Source organism: Dromiciops gliroides, chromosome 2 (genome assembly GCF_019393635.1).
Source record: "Dromiciops gliroides isolate mDroGli1 chromosome 2, mDroGli1.pri, whole genome shotgun sequence".
NCBI lineage: Eukaryota > Metazoa > Chordata > Mammalia > Microbiotheria > Microbiotheriidae > Dromiciops > Dromiciops gliroides.
In genome coordinates, this window is record NC_057862.1 from 161,159,455 (window position 1) to 161,179,738 (window position 20,284).

General features: G+C 35.1%; 1 protein-coding gene across 1 annotated transcript in view; it reads right to left on the bottom strand.

Moving 5' to 3' along the window:
- TCF12 (transcription factor 12) overlaps nt 1–20,284 on the bottom strand; it is a 420,600-nt gene that overhangs the window by 240,833 nt on the left and 159,483 nt on the right. The window contains 1 exon segment of the mRNA XM_043982756.1: nt 12,991–13,064. Coding sequence (XP_043838691.1) covers nt 12,991–13,064 — 74 coding nt within the window.

Below are 20,284 nucleotides of genomic sequence, written 5' to 3' on the forward strand. Positions count from 1 at the left end.
TTAGCATCATGGAGAAGCTGAGGATGATTGCAAGGTGGTAGACAGTTGTATGGTTCTGTTCCCTCAAATCTGCCAGGAAGAGCTCATAGGCTCTCATGATACTTCACTATAAATGCTCTCTCCAAGTAAAGTGGTCACAGCTTACAAAGAATAAAACCAAGATATAAACAATGTGTTATTTCAGTGGCTGTAGAAGTGTTTCAAAAATGTCACAAACAACTGCTATGCCTATTCCAATAAGAACCCAAGAAGAAAGCATATCCTCCTTTTGGTTCAACAGAATGACAGCCTTTAACCTGGGGGACAAGAACACTGAGGGAAAATCATTAGTTATATGGAAATTCAGTCTCTAAAGCAGAAACCTCTCAGTGAGGCATACAGAATCAAATAATATCATCATCAAAGAAGCCATCTTAATTACTAATTAAAATTTGTTAAATAATATCCTGCTGGGTACCATGGAGAAGGGAAGCACACTGATTAGGACATGACAGCCCCATAATTATTAAGATTTGGTAGTCCAACTAGCTTAAAGATAAAAGTTTGGGGCTCTGTATTTCTTCATCTAAAGATGACATAAAAATACATCCTAGAAGAGTATATTATGCATTACCTCATTTAATGATGCAATCAAAACATTCAAAATTCACTAGGGTTTTCTAGAAAGTGAATTTTTTCCTAACCAACTCAACCTTAAACAGACAGAATATCAATTTTCCCCAAGGTAAACTGACTGCCAGTAGATATTTCAAATCCATATCCGCCAAGTTAAATTATATTTCATGAGTGAATTCCTAATCAGTACTTCCTGACATAAACTAGATGCATGGTTTTATTCTACTGAAGAAATTCTAATTCTAAAAATTAAAAGCAAATAGGAAGAAAATCAAACCTCAGTAGAACTCAAATGTTTCTTTTTAAAGATTGTTTTTTAAGTCATGAACTTAACATGGACTTATCCATATACAAAGAACAGACAAAGAAGACTGTACATGAAGCGATGAATCTCTATTATGTTCACCTTGGATTTTTTTTAATCTATTAAATTTAACATAATACTAACACTGTCTTACTCATCTGTGTCCTCTTTTAAACTTCTTTGGCTCTCTTCTGTGTATTTTTTAAAATATTGCACTGACAATTCTTTCTTTTCTTTTTTTGTGCTTCACTTTTACTAACTGCTCCCTCTCTAGTTCTGATCCTTAAAAAGCACACCAAATATAGGTACCCTAATGGACAATTTCAAGATGGTTCAGAGAAAAAATATTCTGAAAAAAAATACTAGCCTAGTACCTTCCTCCCGACCTTTTAAAAATAACAAAAAAGACAAAACCATGAAAAACTGTATCAATTAATGAGTATACTGTATCATCACATCTTGGTCTTCAGAAATAAAAGCCAGAATCTAGATATTTTTTCTATTTGTTTTTTTTGTGTCTAGTGAGGAAAGAAGAGTCAAGTTTACTGATGTAAGAGATACCATTCATGTTACCAGGTAATATAGTAAGAGGAAGAATTCAAAGAGAAGAAAGAGTTATACTTCTCTTGGTAAGGGGGTAGAAAGCGGAGGATTTAGGCAAAGATGAAAGGAAAGATCCAGTCAAGAGCTGAGTGAACTATAAATTCTAAGAACAGAAGATTTTTCCAACAAATGTGGTATGTTTATAATAAGCATCTATAAATCATTCTTTTTTTGAAGGAAGGACAATGTCCTAATTGTCCTTCATGCATATTGTTTCTGACAACTGCTCCAAGTCATTGACAGGATTTTATTTGAACATACTGTTGGTTGAATGGAACACGTCTCTCAAAAGTTTTTATTCATTGGAATAAACATGTTTTTCCTTTTGTAAATGCTACTTAGAGGATTAATATGCTTGAAAACTTCTAAGTACATTATTATTATAAAATATAACAACAGCACAGAGAAAACTAATGAGATCATGAACTCTAGGGAGCCAAAGAATATGTTTCAGGAAACAAGTTTCCCTTCTTAGAATTGACAGGGGATCCCTGAAACTTAAAAGTGTCCGTTGATTCCAGGATATATGCACCAAGAGTGGGTGGCAAAGGCATGGATATCAGTCTTCACTAAAATGAAAGTATAAAGGAAAAATGTGATAAATCATTATTTTTGTAAACAATATTATTATTTTCTCCTTTCTAAAATCAACTAATCAATAGCAATTTACTAAATGCTATGTGTAAGGCCCTGTGCCTTATAACAGGATGCTAAAACAAAAATTCAACACCCCCTGTCTTCAAGGAGCTTTCATATACAAAGTAAACACAAGTAGTTTTCCAAAAAGTGTTCTAACACCTAAAAAGACTAGGATTTATTTTATTATTTCAATCTTCTTTTATTATTAACATTATTGTTATTGACAAAAATCTGTCCTTACTAATTATTTACATTTATGAAGTGCTTTATGTAAACTATTTTATTTGATCCTCTCATAGGAAATAAGCAATATAGGTATCATTATCCCTATTTTATATGCAAGGAAAATGGGATTTAGAGAAGTAAACCTGCTGCCAAATCTCATGCATCCTATATCCTAAGAGGTGAGACCTGAAAACCAGGTATTTAGATTAAAAAACCCAGAGTAATGGCCAGATTACAAGACTAAGATGTCTTCCTTACTGGCATATGATAGAAAAATTATCTGACATGGTTAGTAATGACTATTTAATTGTGTTTACTTTGGGCACTAGTTAGGAGATTCAATGTAGTTCATATCACCCTAACCCAATTTTTATTTTCAATGTGAAAATTAATATTGTAACTTATAGGGTTTCTCCTCAATGAGTTAAATAACAAGAAAAACAATTGTTCTGTTGGGCTTTTTTTTTTTTTTTTTTTTAGTGAGGCAATTGGGGTTAAGTGACTTGCCTAGGGTCACACAGCTAGTAAGTGTTAAGTGTCTGAGGCCGGATTTGAACTCAGGTACTCCTGACTCCAGGGCCGGTGCTCTATCCACACTGCGCCATCTAGCTGCCCCTTGGGCTTATTTTTAAGCTATAGTAAAATTATATCCTGTATTTTCCTGAGTTTTTTTCACATGCAGTGAAATCTGAAACAGAGCAGTTAAATGAGAAAACAGAGGTCAAACTGAGCACAGATGCAATATATTGGATGACACTCACACTAGCATTCTGTCCCTTCCATCTTGCTTCACTATTTGATGGCTTCCTCTTGTATTCTGTACCTCACATTAAGAGCTCTAATATACTATTTCAAAATCTGATGTCCTTCCCAGTTATTTCTTTTGAAATCCTGGCAAATATAAAACCTGCTCTGTACAGAACAAAAACAAAAAGCAAAAAATAAACAAAAAACAAAAACAAAAAAACAACCTATAACCTGGGACAAAGGTCTTAGTGGTATTTTCTATATCTAAAATAGGTTTCCAGCCAATTTAGAGACACACATTTAGATGACAACATATAAAATACTGGGGGAAAAAAACTGTTTTCTCCCAAAAGTTACCAGGATTTTTTCCCTAAAATGTATTACCAATAACCTAAATTACACAATTTGTTGTATTGTAACTCTATTAGTTATATTTTAATTATACCTATTTTAATTAATTCATCACATTCTCCTCTATTGCCTCATCTATAATGAAGGTGATTTTCATTGTGATATGTGTTCTCAAAGGCTATATCAGCAGATCATTGATTTTTATATGTCCTACTAAGCCAGTAAGAGTATGGGTCAAAGACAAAGTGTGTATTTTGCTATCATACAATTTATGTTTGGAGAGTTTTATCACTGGAAGACTGGCCATAAGGGGATGAATTTGGAGGGACAAGCCATAGCAACTTACAAATTACCTATTAAAGAATGGAGGAGTTACAATCTGTACTGGTGAAAGAAGTATCCACATGGTGATGAAGTTATTGAAGTAGGAGTGTCTGCCCTGTATGCAATGTGTCCAACTTCAGAATTATTTCTTACTTTTCCCTTTCCCTTTTATCCAGCCATTCATCAAGTCCAGTCTATTTTTTCTTCGAACTATTTCTTGTGTCTAGCCTCTCTTCTGAAATGCCACCACTACCACCATACTAGAACAGGACCATAGCCACATTTGGATCAATTTGGCTGTTGTTTGACTGCTATTCCTGTCTCTAGGCTTTACCTCTCCAATCCATCCTCTCCAAATTATACACATATTTCTAAACTAGCTCAAATCCTACTTCCTCCACAAAGCCTTTCTTGGTTAACTGAAATTTATATGAACTTTTCTCCTTTACTAAACTTCTGTTAATAAAGTTAATTTGCTAAGTAATGAAATATACTGGCTTCTAATAGCCTTTACTCTTTACCTTTCCATCTCATCTCTATTAGATTACAAACTTCAAAAGGACAAAGACCATTAGAGTTGGCTAATTAGTGATTCCCTTTCCTTCCTTGCATAAAGCTCTAGTTACCTTGAGTTGAAGAGAGACTTACTACTTCTCTCCCATTCTCTTCTACTGCAGCTGTGGGGTGAGGGGATGAAATCTGTGGAGTCCATGAGATCTCAAAGATTTGGAGCTAAAAGGGACTTCAGAGACTACACAGACCCTGAAATTGGGAAGACCTATGTTCAAATCTCATGTCAGACACTTACTAGCTGCGTGACCCTGGGCAAGTCACTTAACCCAGATTACCTTAAACATCCAGAACCATCTCTAGTCATCCTGATGTGTATTTTGCCACTGGACCCAGATGGCTCTGGAGGAAAGAATGATGTTGGTGACCTTGCACAGTCCTCCCTCACTTAAATCCAATTCACTGCAAGTAATGATATCACCCCTGATGTCATGGTCCATTTTGAGAACAAAAGACAAACAACAATCTAGCCCCCTCCATTCACAGATAAGTGTGAGAAAAATAATGGGGTTTGGCAGTTACCCAAAGGCCCCACCTGAGATTAATTTAGAATTGATTGAATTAAGTGAGACTAATTGAGAGTGACTGACCTTTCTGATTAGCTTACTTAAAGTTAATTAGATTGTAACCACACCTGGCCAGCCCTTAAGAAGGTGTTGTTCTCAGAAGCTAAGGACTTTGAATTCAACACAAGACCACCTTTAAGTCCAGTGAACCAATGGTTTTGGATGATGCTAACCAATCAACTTGAAGTAGTGTGAAAGTACTGCCTCTGCCCCAGACCTATAAAAAGCTTACACACTCAGTTTGCTGGGGCAGTGTGGGGTTGAAGCAGGCCTGTGGTGGAGGACTTGAGGAAGAACCAGACCAGGCTGGAACTCTAGACTAGATAGGCCTTTTCTTAACTTTCTGAACTCCGCTTGTTTTCTACTAATACCTAGTATGCTTTAATAAATGCTTAAAGCTCAAAGACGGGTGCTAAAGCTTCTAATTTCAGGTGATCACACATTTAGAATTTAAACATCACATAAGGAAGCTGAGGCCCAGAGGAGTTAACAGTTAAACAGAGAGGATTTGAACCAAGGTTCTCTGACTCCAAAGCCAGTTTTCTTTCTACTCTACCAGGCTCACCAGCTAAAACGCTTCAGAGCTACCAGAGCTGCCACTGCTTCTCTGCATCCCCAAGAGAATTAAGCACAGGTTCTAGCACAATGCCATGTATATAAATAGGGTCTCAATAAAGATCCATTGGTGGTATCATCAAATAGGAACTATTTAATGCTTACAATCAACCTGAGGTAACCATAGCAAACCAGCAAAGTCTATCCATTTATAAAGATATGCAAGGGTCACAAAAGAAGCCTATGCGTCTTTGTAATCAGACAAATAAAACACTTCAGTCATTCCAAAAAGTTCACGTAAAGGTTACAGTTTTGATTTTTAATCTTACATTGTAGGTTTTTTTTTTTAAACTGACAGATTTTTGCTTCATAGAAAAACAATGCAAATGAGAAAATAAGATGTTCCTTTAATTTAAAGAACAAAGCCCTTTTATGTGAATATCTGGATAATTCACAAAATTCCACCTATTTCGGTATTAGAAAAATGATAGATAACCCCAATTTATTAAACAAGGAATCATTTTCATCACCATCCCTCCACCTTTTAAAATATAGGGTCTATATGCATTAAATAGTTCAGACAGAACTACCCTCTTCCTCCTGTCTTTTCTGTGAACTAACATTTTTAAAAGCATATTTGGGATCAGAAAATTGTTCCTGAAGACAATTGCTAGAAGTTATTTTGTAATGCAACTACAAAACACATTTTTATTAAAATACAGAATACAATAATTGGAAAAATGTGAATTGCTCATAATAGCAAAATCAAAAGCAATCATATCATTGTCAATAAATTATTTTTTAAATAGACCCACTTCTGTCATAAAGCACTAGAAAGTAAAATAACAAACAGCTCTTCCTTACTATGTTGAATAGTTCCAATGTAAAACCAATAGCCAACATTATATGTAGTGGGTACAAACTAAAGGCCTTTCTGATAAGATCAGTGGTAAAGAAAGAGTGTCTGTTTAATCTGCTATTTGACCTAATGTTAGAAATTCTATCCATGGCAATAAGATGAGGAAAAAAATTAAAGGAATAAATAAAAGCAAAAGGGAAATAAAAGTATTATGTTTTTCAGGTAACTTATTCATTTAGAGTATAAAATACTTTTTTAAATGAAAATGACAGACAATAATTGGAAAAATATTCATTGCTTATGGGTAGTCTATGCTAATAGGATAAAAATAATAATACCTAAATTAATTATTTATGCAATGTCATTCCAACCAACTACCAAAAAATTAATTTACGGAACTAGAAAATTTAAAATTAAATTCATCTCCAGAATGGAAGAGTACTTAGTGGTATCAGATATCTAACTTTACTATAAAGCAGTGGTTATCAAAATAATTTGGTTCTTTAAGAAACAGAGTGTTCAATCAACAGAACACATTAAAAACATAACATGCAGAAGAAGCAAATGAACTTAGTATCTTATTAGATAACAACCAAAATGGAAAACTACAAAGCAATCTGGCAGAAATTAAGTTTAGACCAATTCTCACACCACGTACCAAAATAAGCTCCAAAGTCCATGACTACTGTATATTTCTCTCCTGTGTAGTCATTAGTAAACTGGTAAATATTTAATAGCTGGCTATAAAACAAAAAAGTTTTTCTTTTACACAACGTACTTTTAAGTTCAATTTGTAGTGCTAACATTTTTTTTCTGCCAGTTCCTTAAATCTAGGCAATCCACAAAAATAATGAATCAACCATTTATTTATAGTGTTTGTCAATTTATTCATTGTAAATGCTCACATTGAACATTGAAGAGTTGCCTCTCATGAGTCACTTCAAGCTGGCTTTGGGATACTGCTGTGTGCAGCTATCACCTCTTGTGATCCTTTAGTCTCTCCCTCTGACTGGAACTAGACTTCCTAAAAGCCCATGATGCTGACACAGAGTTACAATAGCATCATAGTGCCATAAAATTATATATTAAAGAGACACGCTACTATAATTCTAGGTTCAATTTATCTTCAAAATCTGTCTTCCTTTTGATAATGATGAACATTTACACTTTTTGGGGGTAACAAACATTTATTTTTTTTCTCCCAGTTACCTGTAAAGGTAGTTTTCAACATTCATTTTCATAAGATTTAGAGTTCCAAATTTTTCTCCCTCCCTCCCTTTCCTCCCCCCTCCACAAGACAGCAACCAATCTGATACAGGTTATATATGTACAACCCACAAGTGCTCTTTTTTTAAAAGTCTGTATTCAATCAATATCAGTTCTTTCTTTCTCTGGGAGTGGATAGTACGCTTCATCATTAGTCCTTTGGGATTGTCTTGGATCACTGTATTGCTGAGAGTAGTTAAGTTAATTCACAACTGCTCATCGAAAAATACTGCTGTCACTGTGCACACTGTCCTGGTTCTGCTCACTTTACTATACATCAGTTCATATGAATCCAGGTTTTTCTGAAATCATCCTCCTTGTCATTTCTTGTATCACAATAATATTCCATTATAATCATATACTACAGCTTCTTCAGTCATTCCCCAACTGATGGACATTCCTTTGATTTCCAATTCTTAGCCACCACAAAGAGTTGCTATAAATATTTTTTGTACAACTTTCCCCCTTTTCTCTTTTTCACAATTACTATTGTTATTAACTGTTTCCTTCCATCCTATTCCCTTCCCCATGATATTTACTCTATTATCTATCTTCTTTCACCCTATCCCTCTTCAAAAGGGATTTGCTTCTGACTGACCTCTCCCCCAATCTGCCCTCCCTTCTTTTGCTCCTCCCTCTTTATCCCCTCCTCCTCCTATTTTCCTGCAGGGTTAGATAGATTACTCTACCCAAATGAGTATGTTATTCCCTCCTCCAGCCAATGTTGATGAGATTAAGGTCTTTGAGCCAATTCTGATGAGTGTTAGGCTCATTAGAAGTTATTCTTGCTATGACATTCCATATTGGTAAAGACTGATTTTTTCATGTACCAGACAAGTCTAAACTTGAATTTTGCTTTTGAAAGAGGTTAATACATTGGTAGACTATTAATTTCAACAAAGGCCAAATTTTGAAGAAAGCTAAGGTGAGTGATCATTACAGAATTTACTCTATGTATGCATTATATTTTTAAAATCCAAGAAGAACCCAGGATTTTTTTTTTTTTTAACCAACAAACAACATGATCAAAGTGAAGCTATGTGGCACAGTTTGGAGTCAGACTCTCATCTTCTGCAATACAAATCTTGCCTCAGATACTAGCTGTGTGACCCTGGGCAAGTCACCTAACCCTATCAGCCTTAGTTTCCTCATCTATAAAATGAGCTGGAGGAGGAAATAGTAAACCACTCCAGTATCTTTGCCAAAAAAAAAAAAAAAAACATAGAACAACAACAACAACAACAAAAAAAACCCAAAGGATCACAGAGTCAGACACAACTGAAATGACTGAACAAAAGCATAATCGAACAAGATAATATGAAAAGTGCTTTGTAAACATTAAATTGGAATAAAATGTCAATCATTATCATCACAATACTATATGGTTGATAATCGTTGCTCTACCAAATAAACCTACCTATAGTAAGGTTCATGAAAGTGATTTCTACAAAAGGGAAGAGGGAAATGCTGGGAGTATGCTTCTTTTCGAATCTTTTTTATTCCATTCCCTAACTAAACTTAGTCTTATTAAACTAATGACAGATAATCTCAATCTAAAAATCAAGGAAATCTCTTCACTACTACCACCTCCCTATTTTTTAACACATGCAGCAATCTTTTGGGTCTTTTACTCCTCTCCCCCACAACTATCACAATTTTAAAAGCATATTCTGCATCAAAGGACTCTTTGGGAAGACTAAGGAATGTTGTCTTCATTCCCCTATTCCTTTTACTAAACTGAGGTGCACATAGATGGCACATAGGTAGTCCAGAATGCTAGACTTAGAATCAAGAACTAGGTTCATGTAACCCACAATTTACTTAACTTCTCTCAGTCTGTTTCCTAATCTGCAAAAAGGAGATAATCCTCCTCACAAAAATGTTGTGAGGATTAAATGAGATAATAAACTGTAAAACACTTAATTAAGCACAGTGCTAGCCACACAGCAGGTGCTTAATAAATACTTGCTCCCTTCACATCACCCAAAGTTTTTTAAAGTTGATCAACTTTATTAGTTTTTTGTTTAAAAAAACAACTTTCAGTTTTACTGATCATTTATATATATGTATGTATATATGTACATATATATACATATACATATATATAGTTTCCAGTTTGTCTTTCTCCCCTAACTTTTTTTGTATTAACATTTTTCTTTTAAAGTTTAGGGTTCCGCCAAAAAAAAAACAAACAAAAACTCAATAAAACAGGGGCAGCTAGGTGTCACAGTGGATAAAGCACCGGCCTTGGATTAAGGAGGACCTGAGTTCAAATCCAGCCTCAGACACTTCACACTTACTAGCTGTGTGACCCTGGGCAAGTCACTTAACCCCCATTGTCCCACCCCCCAAAAAAACCTCAATAAAGTTGGGGGTTCCAAATTCTATTCCTCCCTCTCTTCTACCCTCTTTGAGGTGGTAAACAATCAGATATAGGTTATACATATATAACTATGTAAAACATTTCCATATGAGTTCTTTTGTATAAGAAGACTCATAAAAGGGGAAAAGAAAGAAAGTGAAAAATAGCATGCTTCAGTCTGTATTAAAATAATATCAGTTCTTTCTCTGGAAGCCAATAGTATGCTTCATCATTAGTCCTTTAGGATTGTCTTAGATCATTGTATTGTTGAGAATAGCTAACTCATTCACAGTCCTTCATCATACAATATCGCTGTTACTGTGTACAGAGTTATCCTGGTTCTGCTCATCTCACTCAGCATCAGTTCATTTAAGTCTTTTCAGGTTTTTCTGAAATCGGCCTGCTTATCATTTCTTACAGCACAATAATATTCCATTACCATCATATAATACATCTTATTTAGCCATTCCCGAGTTGATGGGCATTTCTTCAATTTATAAGTCTTAGACACCACAAAAAGAGCTTCTATAAATATTTTTGTACAAATAGGTACTTTTAGGGGGCAGCTAGGTGGTACAGTGGATAAAGCAGTGGCCCTGGATTAAGGAGGACCTTAGTTCAAATCCAACCTCAGACACTTGACACTTACTAGCTGTGTAACCCTAGGCAAGTCACTTAATCCTACTGCCCCACAAAAAAAAAAAACAAAACAAAAAACCAAGTAGGTCCTTTCCCCCTTTTTTGGATGTGTCTGGCATATAGTCCTAGCAGTGGTATTGCTGGATCAAAGGGTTCACACAGCTTTATAGCACTTTGGGCATAGTTCCAAATTGCTCTCTAGAACCAAAATGTTTTTCAACCCTTAAAGTGTTAAATAAATGCTGGCTATTAAAACCCAACAGGAGAAGTAAAGACAAAGTACAGAATTCTTGCATGGATCAAGTAGTGAATAGCAGTAAAAATCCTAATTTACCGTTTTTAGTCAAAATATGAGGCTAAGTCTCTACCACAATGTGTTTAGGTATGAACAACTGAGGTAGGGTGTCTTGGAAAGAGAACTGAACTAGGAGTCAAGAGACAAAGGATATGTAGCCTCAGCTCTGCCATGAACCAATGAATATTGAAAAATTAATTCTAACTCCTTAAGCCTCAGTTTCTTCTATAAAATAAGAATATTAGACTTGATATTATTTTACAGTTTTATCGGATCCTAAAGGTAGGAGTAAATTTAATTAAGCCAGAAGTACTTTTAGGACAAGGATTCTTCCTTCCTCTTTTAGTATTTCCCTTCGTGCTCTATGATACACTGTGCATACTATAATCACTTAATAAATGCTTCATTTAGGCACTAATCACCTCAAGATAACTCTAACTTGGATATATAAACTTTCTAAGAATTTTGAAGATTTGGGGGTGGAAGTTGTAGAAAACACAAGGGTTTTTCCTTTGGAAAAAATAGGAAATTCTATCGACAATGTAATATATCTGTGATTTCTTTTATTTTTTTTTTTTAAATAAAGTACCCTTGGAGAAGCAGCATGGCTGAATATGGGACTTGAGTTAGGAAGACCAAGGTTTAAATCCCACCCTCTCATGAGTAAAATGAAGAAATTGGATTCAGTGGCCTCCAATGTTCCTTCTAGCTCTAACTTTACAATTCTATGATTTCTCACAAATCTAAAGACACATTTTTAGTATAAGAATATAAATGTATTATGTTATCATTTGAATTGCTCATAAAATGTGCATGTTGAGTATATGAAACTTAAAGATAATGTATTGATGTAATAATTTTCAGATTTGATGCTTAAATGAAATTAAATTTTTTAAATAAACTGAACAAAAAAAACTGGATAGGGCATGAACTCTGTGCCAAGTTCTTGAATATTAGACTATGCTGCTTTTCTAAATGACTCTGACAAAGAGGTGTGCGTGTGTGTGTGTGTGTGTGTGTGTGTGTGTGTAGGAAAGAAGTTAGAAATTAATTGGAATTTCTGTACATTTTAAAATAAGTACATTTAGTATAGAATTAAATAACTTAGCAATAAACAATAAAGGCATTCAACAAAATATTACTGGCTATAAACAAAAAACTGCTTACCTCATCACCAAATTACAAATAAAAAAGTAGGGCTTACTTTAGGCCCATGTCTACATTACAAGTTCAAATCTCCTAGACACATGTACCATATGATATACTATTGAATCTAGTTCCCCCAGGGGCCTACATGGCTTCCAAGCCCTAAAACAGGCATTTAGTGGGGGAGGGATGTATGTGAATTAATTCTTTCAGGCTGCCACAGTACTGTTTACAATATGTAAACTATCCATAAGTGATTAAAAAACTTAATAGAATTCAAAAATAATCTGCACTGTTGCTAACTCTCCTTCCCCTCTATTAAAATCCAACATCCAAACCCCAATAAGAAAACCTTTCTCTCTATTTGCAACATTATTCAAAGCTCCATGTGGGGACTTCCAAGAGGAATGGAAATATGTATGTAAGAGTTTCTATATATAACTTCGTAGATGTCAAATGACATTTCCAATTCATCACAAAGTATTTAAATATAAATTGAACACAGCTTGAAATCGAGTAGCAAAACTTCATGCTTTAAAAGGTGCTTTCATTCAGCATTTTTGTTTAGGCAGAAAAAAAGGGCAGACTGCTTAAACCTATATCATTTAGGGAAACTATAAAGTAACTCTAATCATATGTCCCACTTTCTTTCAAACCTTGGGCAAGTCACTTAAATTCTATGAGTCTCATTTACCTCATATAAAATAAAAAGGTTGGACTAGATAATCTCTTTCCTTCTAGTTCTACATCTTATAATGCAATAATTCCAATATATTACCTTTAAAAACTAGGATATCCTCTGTTACTAGAAAACTATAAATTTGAAGAATCATTCTTAAAGAGCTTATTAGTCTCTATCAATCTTCCTCTAAACTTTTGATCAAATATTTAATTTTTTTTAAATGAAGGAGGAAAAAAACTTACTCTAGATGAGTCATAGGAGGGGCTTGGTTGACCACTTGTTCCCCAAGATGTTGTACCTCCTCGTTCATCCATACCTAAAGGAAGACAAAACAAAAATAAGGTAAATCCATCAGAGTCCACACTCAGACAAACTTAGATGGTCTTTCTATATTTGCAATGTGCCAAGCACAAAGAAGAAATGGAGAAGGTAACAAATTAATGCCCTAACAACAATCTTGCCAACTGTCCTCAGCATATGGGTTTGGATGATCTGTGGATGAATCTCTGATCCTCAAACCTTGAAGAAACCAGAATAATTATCAGAATCTAGAACATTAAGTCTGCCACAGAATGACACAAATGCTTTGTGTATTACTATTACAAATTGCTTTTTGTAAACCTCAGAACCCAAGATGATCCAAGGTTCTTTTAAACCACCATTATAGGTAGTTGACCCATTGACTCTGTTCCAATCTTAGGCTATCTGGATATAAATCCAAAGCAATTGCCGGACCTTCTGTGGACTAGAATCTGGTAAAATAGCCAGTTCTTAACCCAATACAATTGACTCCCATCTGGTCAGGAAAGGTAATGGTTCAATTGAAGGTAATGATGATAACCCAGAGTCAAGCAAAGACATATACACCAGAAACAAATCAAGTTGACATGATGACCTACAGTAATTACTGAGTAAACAACACTATCCAATTGCTTTAAAATTATATTTCCCTACTTCTTTTTCCATCAACTGGTAAAACTGGCCCCAACTAACATATAGTTGGATTAAAAGAACGCCTTATCAAGAAAGGATCAAGAATCTGCATAGTATCCTTTCCTCTCCTGCTTTTTGTGTTTTCATCTATCAATCTAGGCTTCCAGAATTCCTTCCACGACTCAGACAGATCCCACTCCCAAACCCAAAACATCTGGTCAATTTGGGGAACCATCCATCTCCTGCTGTTAACATAAAACACACCCCCAATTCCCTGCTCACTAAGCCTTATTTCATGCTATGGTACAGAGAGATCATCCTTCCTGATGATTGCTACCTTTAGGATAAAGAGACCTTTTCTTCTTGAAAGTTTTTAGACACCACATTCTAGGACTAAAAGGCAAAGCTGAACTAGGAAAGTGAATAAATATGTCGTACAAAATCAAGTCTATTTGGACTGGCCCCTTCCTCCCAGAACCAATCCCAAGAAAAATTCTCAAGATTTTTACTCTAAGGCCACTTCAGGAAATAAACAAGCATTTCAGAAAGTGCTACTTACTAATGCCTTGTAAAAAGTCACTTTTCTTTCACTCTCTATTGCTTATCACTGTTGCAAAGTGTCCACATACCCCAAATAACTTCCTGGCCAAGAATCTAGAAAGGTATCACATCATATCTTGCTTAGCTAGCATTTTTCTCGGCTAAAAGGAGTCAGAAAGTCAATAAAGGAATTGCTTCTGGAAGGAAATACATCAACTACCAAAATTTGATCAATTGTAGGGTGAGGAAATCAAACTATAACGAGGTTAATAAATGAATGGAGTAAAATGAATCAAATAAGTTTGCAAATATGAAATGTTCTGCAAACCTTAAATGGTCATAAATGAGCTATTATTATTATTAATTATTATTATTATTCTTATTATTCTAATTATTGCTACGGTCCTCTTCTGGGGGAGAATTAGGACATTGAGTTCAGACTTTTTTTAAACAAGACACAGACAGTGAACGGCAGGGCAAGAATGGGGGGGGGGCGGGGAGAAATAACCACAAATGCCTTTATCAGACAATTCCTTGAAGAAATGGAGGAGTTTATAAAGATCAGGAGACTGAGCATGTCCATAGGCAGCTGTGAAGGACCCATCACTGAAGATAAGAGTTGAGTGCAGTCTTCAAGAAGGCAAGCTCCAGAGAGGACAGGAGAGACTGAGGCTGAGAGCACAAGAAGAGAGACTGACCTAAGCAAGAATGACCATCTCTTCCTCAGAGACTAGAGGAAATAATGGGGTGTTTGGTGTATAGAAGAGGGGAGAAATGAAAAGTCATGACAGGTCTCTATTTTCTCAGTAAACAAGGAGGCAAGGTTCTGTGATGACAGAGATGGGTGAAGAAAATTATATAGAAGGACTGAAGAAACAGATAGGAACAGTTATTGTGGGAAGGTGGCAAGGGTAGAGGGGAAAGATTATCATGTAGCACTGAAAGACCAGACATGGTTAAATGGCAATATGTAGTATGCTCAATCAGTGCAATAAATGATTTCTCTATAACAGCATGTGACAGGAGGAGAATAGGAGGCATCCCAGAATCAGGTTCAGTGAGGTATGAGTGACAAAAGACAAAGTGATTAACGGACAAATTATATAAAGAAATGGTTGAATTACAAAGTGAACAGAGGAAAGGGAGGTCAGGAGGAATGAATGACGGAGGTCAGGGTGAGAATTCAGAATTCAGGTGAGTAAGGCAGTAAGAGAAAATTGAAAATAAAAGGTTGTTGATAAATGAGAAATCAGAGTTCTGGATCATAGCAGAAGAAACAGTTTTAGGTAAAGACCACATAAAGCATCCTTATGCTGTGCCTAAGGTGAAGTAAAGAATAGCTGGGGGAGAAAGGATCGGAGAATTTGATGTGGACAGGTGATTAGAGAAAGCTCATCAATGTTTATACCGAAACCTGCCCATATCACAGCAGGGCTAAGGAAAGAATCATTTACTTCCTAAAGCACCAAAGCTTTTGAATATAATAGGCATAATAAATCTTTGTTGAATTGCATTAATTCAAATAAATGAACGAATAATTTTTAAATAAAATTTGGATTTTTATGTATCAAAGCTTTGTAAAGTAAGGCCAGGCACATGGTATTTTTAAAGAATTTACTATTAAAAGGATACCTAGGTTCGGGGTGGTGATATCCTAGGCACATTTTTAGGAAAAGGCTTACCAATCTCATCAAACCACAAGCCCTATCTTTGTCAAGTGACCCCAATTTCCCTGGATGCCATGCGGGAAAGGCAAAGATTAATTAAACAAAATGGTCATTAATTAGGTGATAGAATCATCAGCTAAAGAGCGCTAGATCTTAATGGTGTGGGGCATGATAGAGGCCTCATGGGGCTCTAAAGAATGCAAAGATCTGAACGAAAATGGCTGTATTTATGCAGCTAAGCCCTCTGTGCCTTTTATTATAACTGGTCCAGGGTCTGAATATAAAGTGGTGGCTGGCACTGACAAAAGCAAAGAGTCATCTTTCAGTACAAATGATTCCTTTCTGCTGAAAACAATGCCTATTACTAATGCAAGGGTATAATCTCAATAACAATCTTTCTACAGATTTGGATGGGAAGACAAAGGTAAATATACAAATGATCATGCATGGAGGACCAAACCTCTTTCTATATATAGAATAGTCAAGATATAATGAATCTAAAAAACCGTATATCCATAAGAAATATTCCAATGTACACTATAATGATTCCTGGAAATGCAAAACAACAGATAAGCTTTGCCTCAACTATGTTCTCATGGATATGCACTATGTGACATTTACAGTATAATCTTCATGTTATAACTAGATGGTTTGATGAAACTAGTCCTTTGATAAAATAGCTTAAAACATAAGGGAATTCAGCAATAATCACCAAGAAGAAGCATTTTTCAAACCTTAGTTGGCTGACAAATTAATGTTTGTCATCTTCTTTAGGATTAAAAAGAGATACTGGATAAATCAAGTGATAATGACAAAAATAACTTTACCCATTTTTCTTTTAATTTATAAAATTTCTTAAGTATCTCCTTCCTTCTCCACACAGGACAGAATAATTTAAATTTAAAATTTTCCTACAAATTCTCAGATCCTATGGAACTGAATATTGTTTATAACCAACTGCTTTTTAAAAACACTTTTTGAACTGACATCCTTCACAATTCCCTTGGGGATTTCCAAGTAAATAGCAAACATAAAACTTTGGGGACTTTTTTTGGGAGGGGGGATATTATTTACAAATTTTTATAAATAAATCAAACTCCTTTGCCTGACTGTGCAAGCCATATTTATTCCTAGAACTAGCAAAAATACTTCATATACAATTACTAGATGTACATATAATTTAAAAATATAGGGGGCAACTAGGTGGTACAGTGGATAAAGCACCAGCCCTGGATTCAGGAGGACCTGAGTTCAAATCCGGTCTCAGACATTTGACCCTGGGCAAATCACTTAACCCTCATTGCCCAGTCAAAAAAACCCAACAACAACAACAAGTTACACACACACACACACACACACACACACCCCTCTACATACCAGATGGGCTTCAGAAGCATTTAAAAGAAAATTTCTATTCCAGGTAGTCAACAATATTTTATCTTTATTTAAAAGATTTCAACAAAACCAAATTTCAACAATTTTATAAACAAAACAACAAAAAAAGATGATACCTATTTTGTGTTCACCATCTGCTTTACAATGATTCAATAAATGATTTGAACAGAGAAATCTGATTGCAGATAGTTATATCAGTTACCAAGGCTATGAAAATGTCTCTCTTCTATAGCTTCTTTATTTGATTTTGTTTGTGGAAATTCCTTTAGATAAGATTCAAAGCCTTATCAATTACAGAACCAGAGAGGCTTAAATACAAAATCTTTTTATTACATTTTTATATTTCAGACACATTTCTTGTGTACTTTTCTTGTATTTCACTGTGAATTATTAACAGTACTACAAAAACATTAAAACTTTGGATGGGCTTTAACAGAGAAAGCAAAAAAATATTTTCTTATACAAAATACAGGCATATTGGATGTGTAGGTTTTATATTTTATATTCATGAAAAACAAATTTTTGAGTTTCTGTGTAGTGACCTGTCAAAAAGAGACTCCAATGCATCAAAAGAAAACATTTATGTGAAAAATCTAATACATTTAAACAAGGATAGGAATGAATCCTGCACATCACGGAGTCCTTTTTTCAGTGGCCTTTGAAGCCAGAGCAAGACTCTTATTTGTGAGATAGCATTAGGAGAGATATACTAGATAAACAGACAATCTAGCCCTTTTAAGTCAAAAATCCTATGGTACAGTGGTGTAGTAATGATAGGAAAAGTCTGTCTTAAAAAAAAATAAAATGTTGCAAACTTTATATAGCATTAAAAACCACCAATGGTTATTTCATTATCATTGGGACAATGTGTGTCAAAGCAGATTAAACGTCAGGTAAACCTCACTGATTTTTACTAAGAACAGAGAAGGCAATAAGAATAATGCCAATGGTTGGCCTACCACTTTAAAATTTACTAACGTAAAGGAGGACTTTATAAGGGTGTCATCAAGTACGTTATCTCATTTGATCTTTAAAATGACTACAAAAGGTAAACAGGGGGCAGCTAGGTAGTGTAGTGAATAGGGCACCGGCCCTGGAGTCAGGAGTACCTGAGTTCAAATCCGGCCTCAGACACTTAACACTTACTAGCTGTGTGACCCTGGGCAAGTCACTTAACCCCAATTGCCTCACTAAAAAAAAAAAAAAAGAAAAAGATAATCAGGTCTTGTAATGCTATCCCCATTAAAGAAATGGGAGAGGAGGGTGGCAATTACAATTGAGGCACTAGAGAACAGCAAAGCTGCCAAGAGACTCAGGAAATGAGCCTCCCCCCCTACCCACCCCAAAATAAAAAGCATGTGGAGATCAAAGGGTTAAATGAACAAGTGACTGAACAAATAAAGCTTACAAAGTAAAGTGGTTTTGTGTTCATATTCCTTACATCTTCCTCTAAACCACATATCCTATTTACATATATTGCTGTTGTTCAGTTGTGTCTGACTCTTTGGGACCTCATTTGGGGTTTTCTTGGCAAAGATACTGAAGTGTTTTGCCATTTCTTTTTTCAGCTCATTTTACAGATGAGAAGCTGAGGCAAATGGGGTTAAGTGTCTTGCCCAGAACATAGCTAGTAAGTGTCCGAGTTCATATTTGAACTCAGGAAGATGAGTCTATCTAACTTCAGGCCCAGAACTCTATCCACTGTAACACCTAGCTGCCCATTTACATATAACCTTCTTTAACACTCGTGCGTGGATATTTCAAAGTTACGTTTTTATAGGAAAATAACAAAACTGAGTGGACAAGACTATTATATTAGCTTTGAATCTATTAACAAAGCCTTTGAGAACCTAGCAGTACAATCCACAAGGGAATAACCCAAATACCATTTGGCGAAAACCTATGAAATTGGAGGCAGAAACGCCTGATATAAAATTGTCATTGGAAAGCTAGCCCTGAAAATCCAAACCTACAATATGATAGCAAACATCCTAATCTGGTTTAGGTGTAAAAGTATCAGTCTATGAGCCCGGAACCTTGGACTCTATTCTTGCTCTGTAAAAACCTGGATAATTGTCTTTAATTCTCTAAATTTTTTCATATATACAATGAGGGGACAGAATCAGATCTAAGTGCTGTCCAGCTACAACTTTATATTGATGACTATAGATGATCTTTAAGCTCTGACATTCTGTCATTCTCACATTCCGTTATCTTATTGTTCTAAGGTAGGTAGGGCAAGAAGCCTCTCTGAATCCATATCTCATAGGCAAGGAGAAAACCATAAATGTTATCTTACATTTCTTACAGTACCTTTCATATACACCAACACACTGATAGTCATTCTCATTATAAATCAAAAACAAGGAAGTTGCAGTTAAATGGAAGTATGGTGCAGAGGATTTGCTTAAGGAGGCATATAAAGGAGTGACAGAGTTGGTTTTCTTGTGTACCCAAAAGCAACACAAAACATCTTATCATGGGAGACTGTCATCTTGCTGCTCAGGGCTCATAATTAGCCTAAGCAAAAAGATTACCATAGAGATAACTACAGATTATGTATCAACATATATTGCAGAAGGCGAAAAAGAAGAAAAAATCTATGGAGAGCTTTAATGTGAAGATAAATAATAAGGAAACGTTGAAAAATACTGGGAATTATGGCTTGATACTAAGAAATTAAAGAAGCCAAAGAAACATCATGCCAGCAAACGTTCAATATTTTCTTAAGAATAAAGTGAAAAAAGCATTGTCCATGGCAACTACTGAGCTTTATTACCAAAACAACAACAAAAATTAACTATATTGTATCCTACAGAAAATGACTGGTCATCAAAATAGGAGCCATTCTGCAAATTGCTGTTTCTTGGCAATCCTGCTACTGATTAATTAGTACAAAGGTCCAAATCGCTTCCAAATAAGAAACACAGACTCTCAGAGGTGGAAAAGACCTTGTTGTTCAGTCATTTTCAGACATGTCTGACTCTTCATAACCTCATTT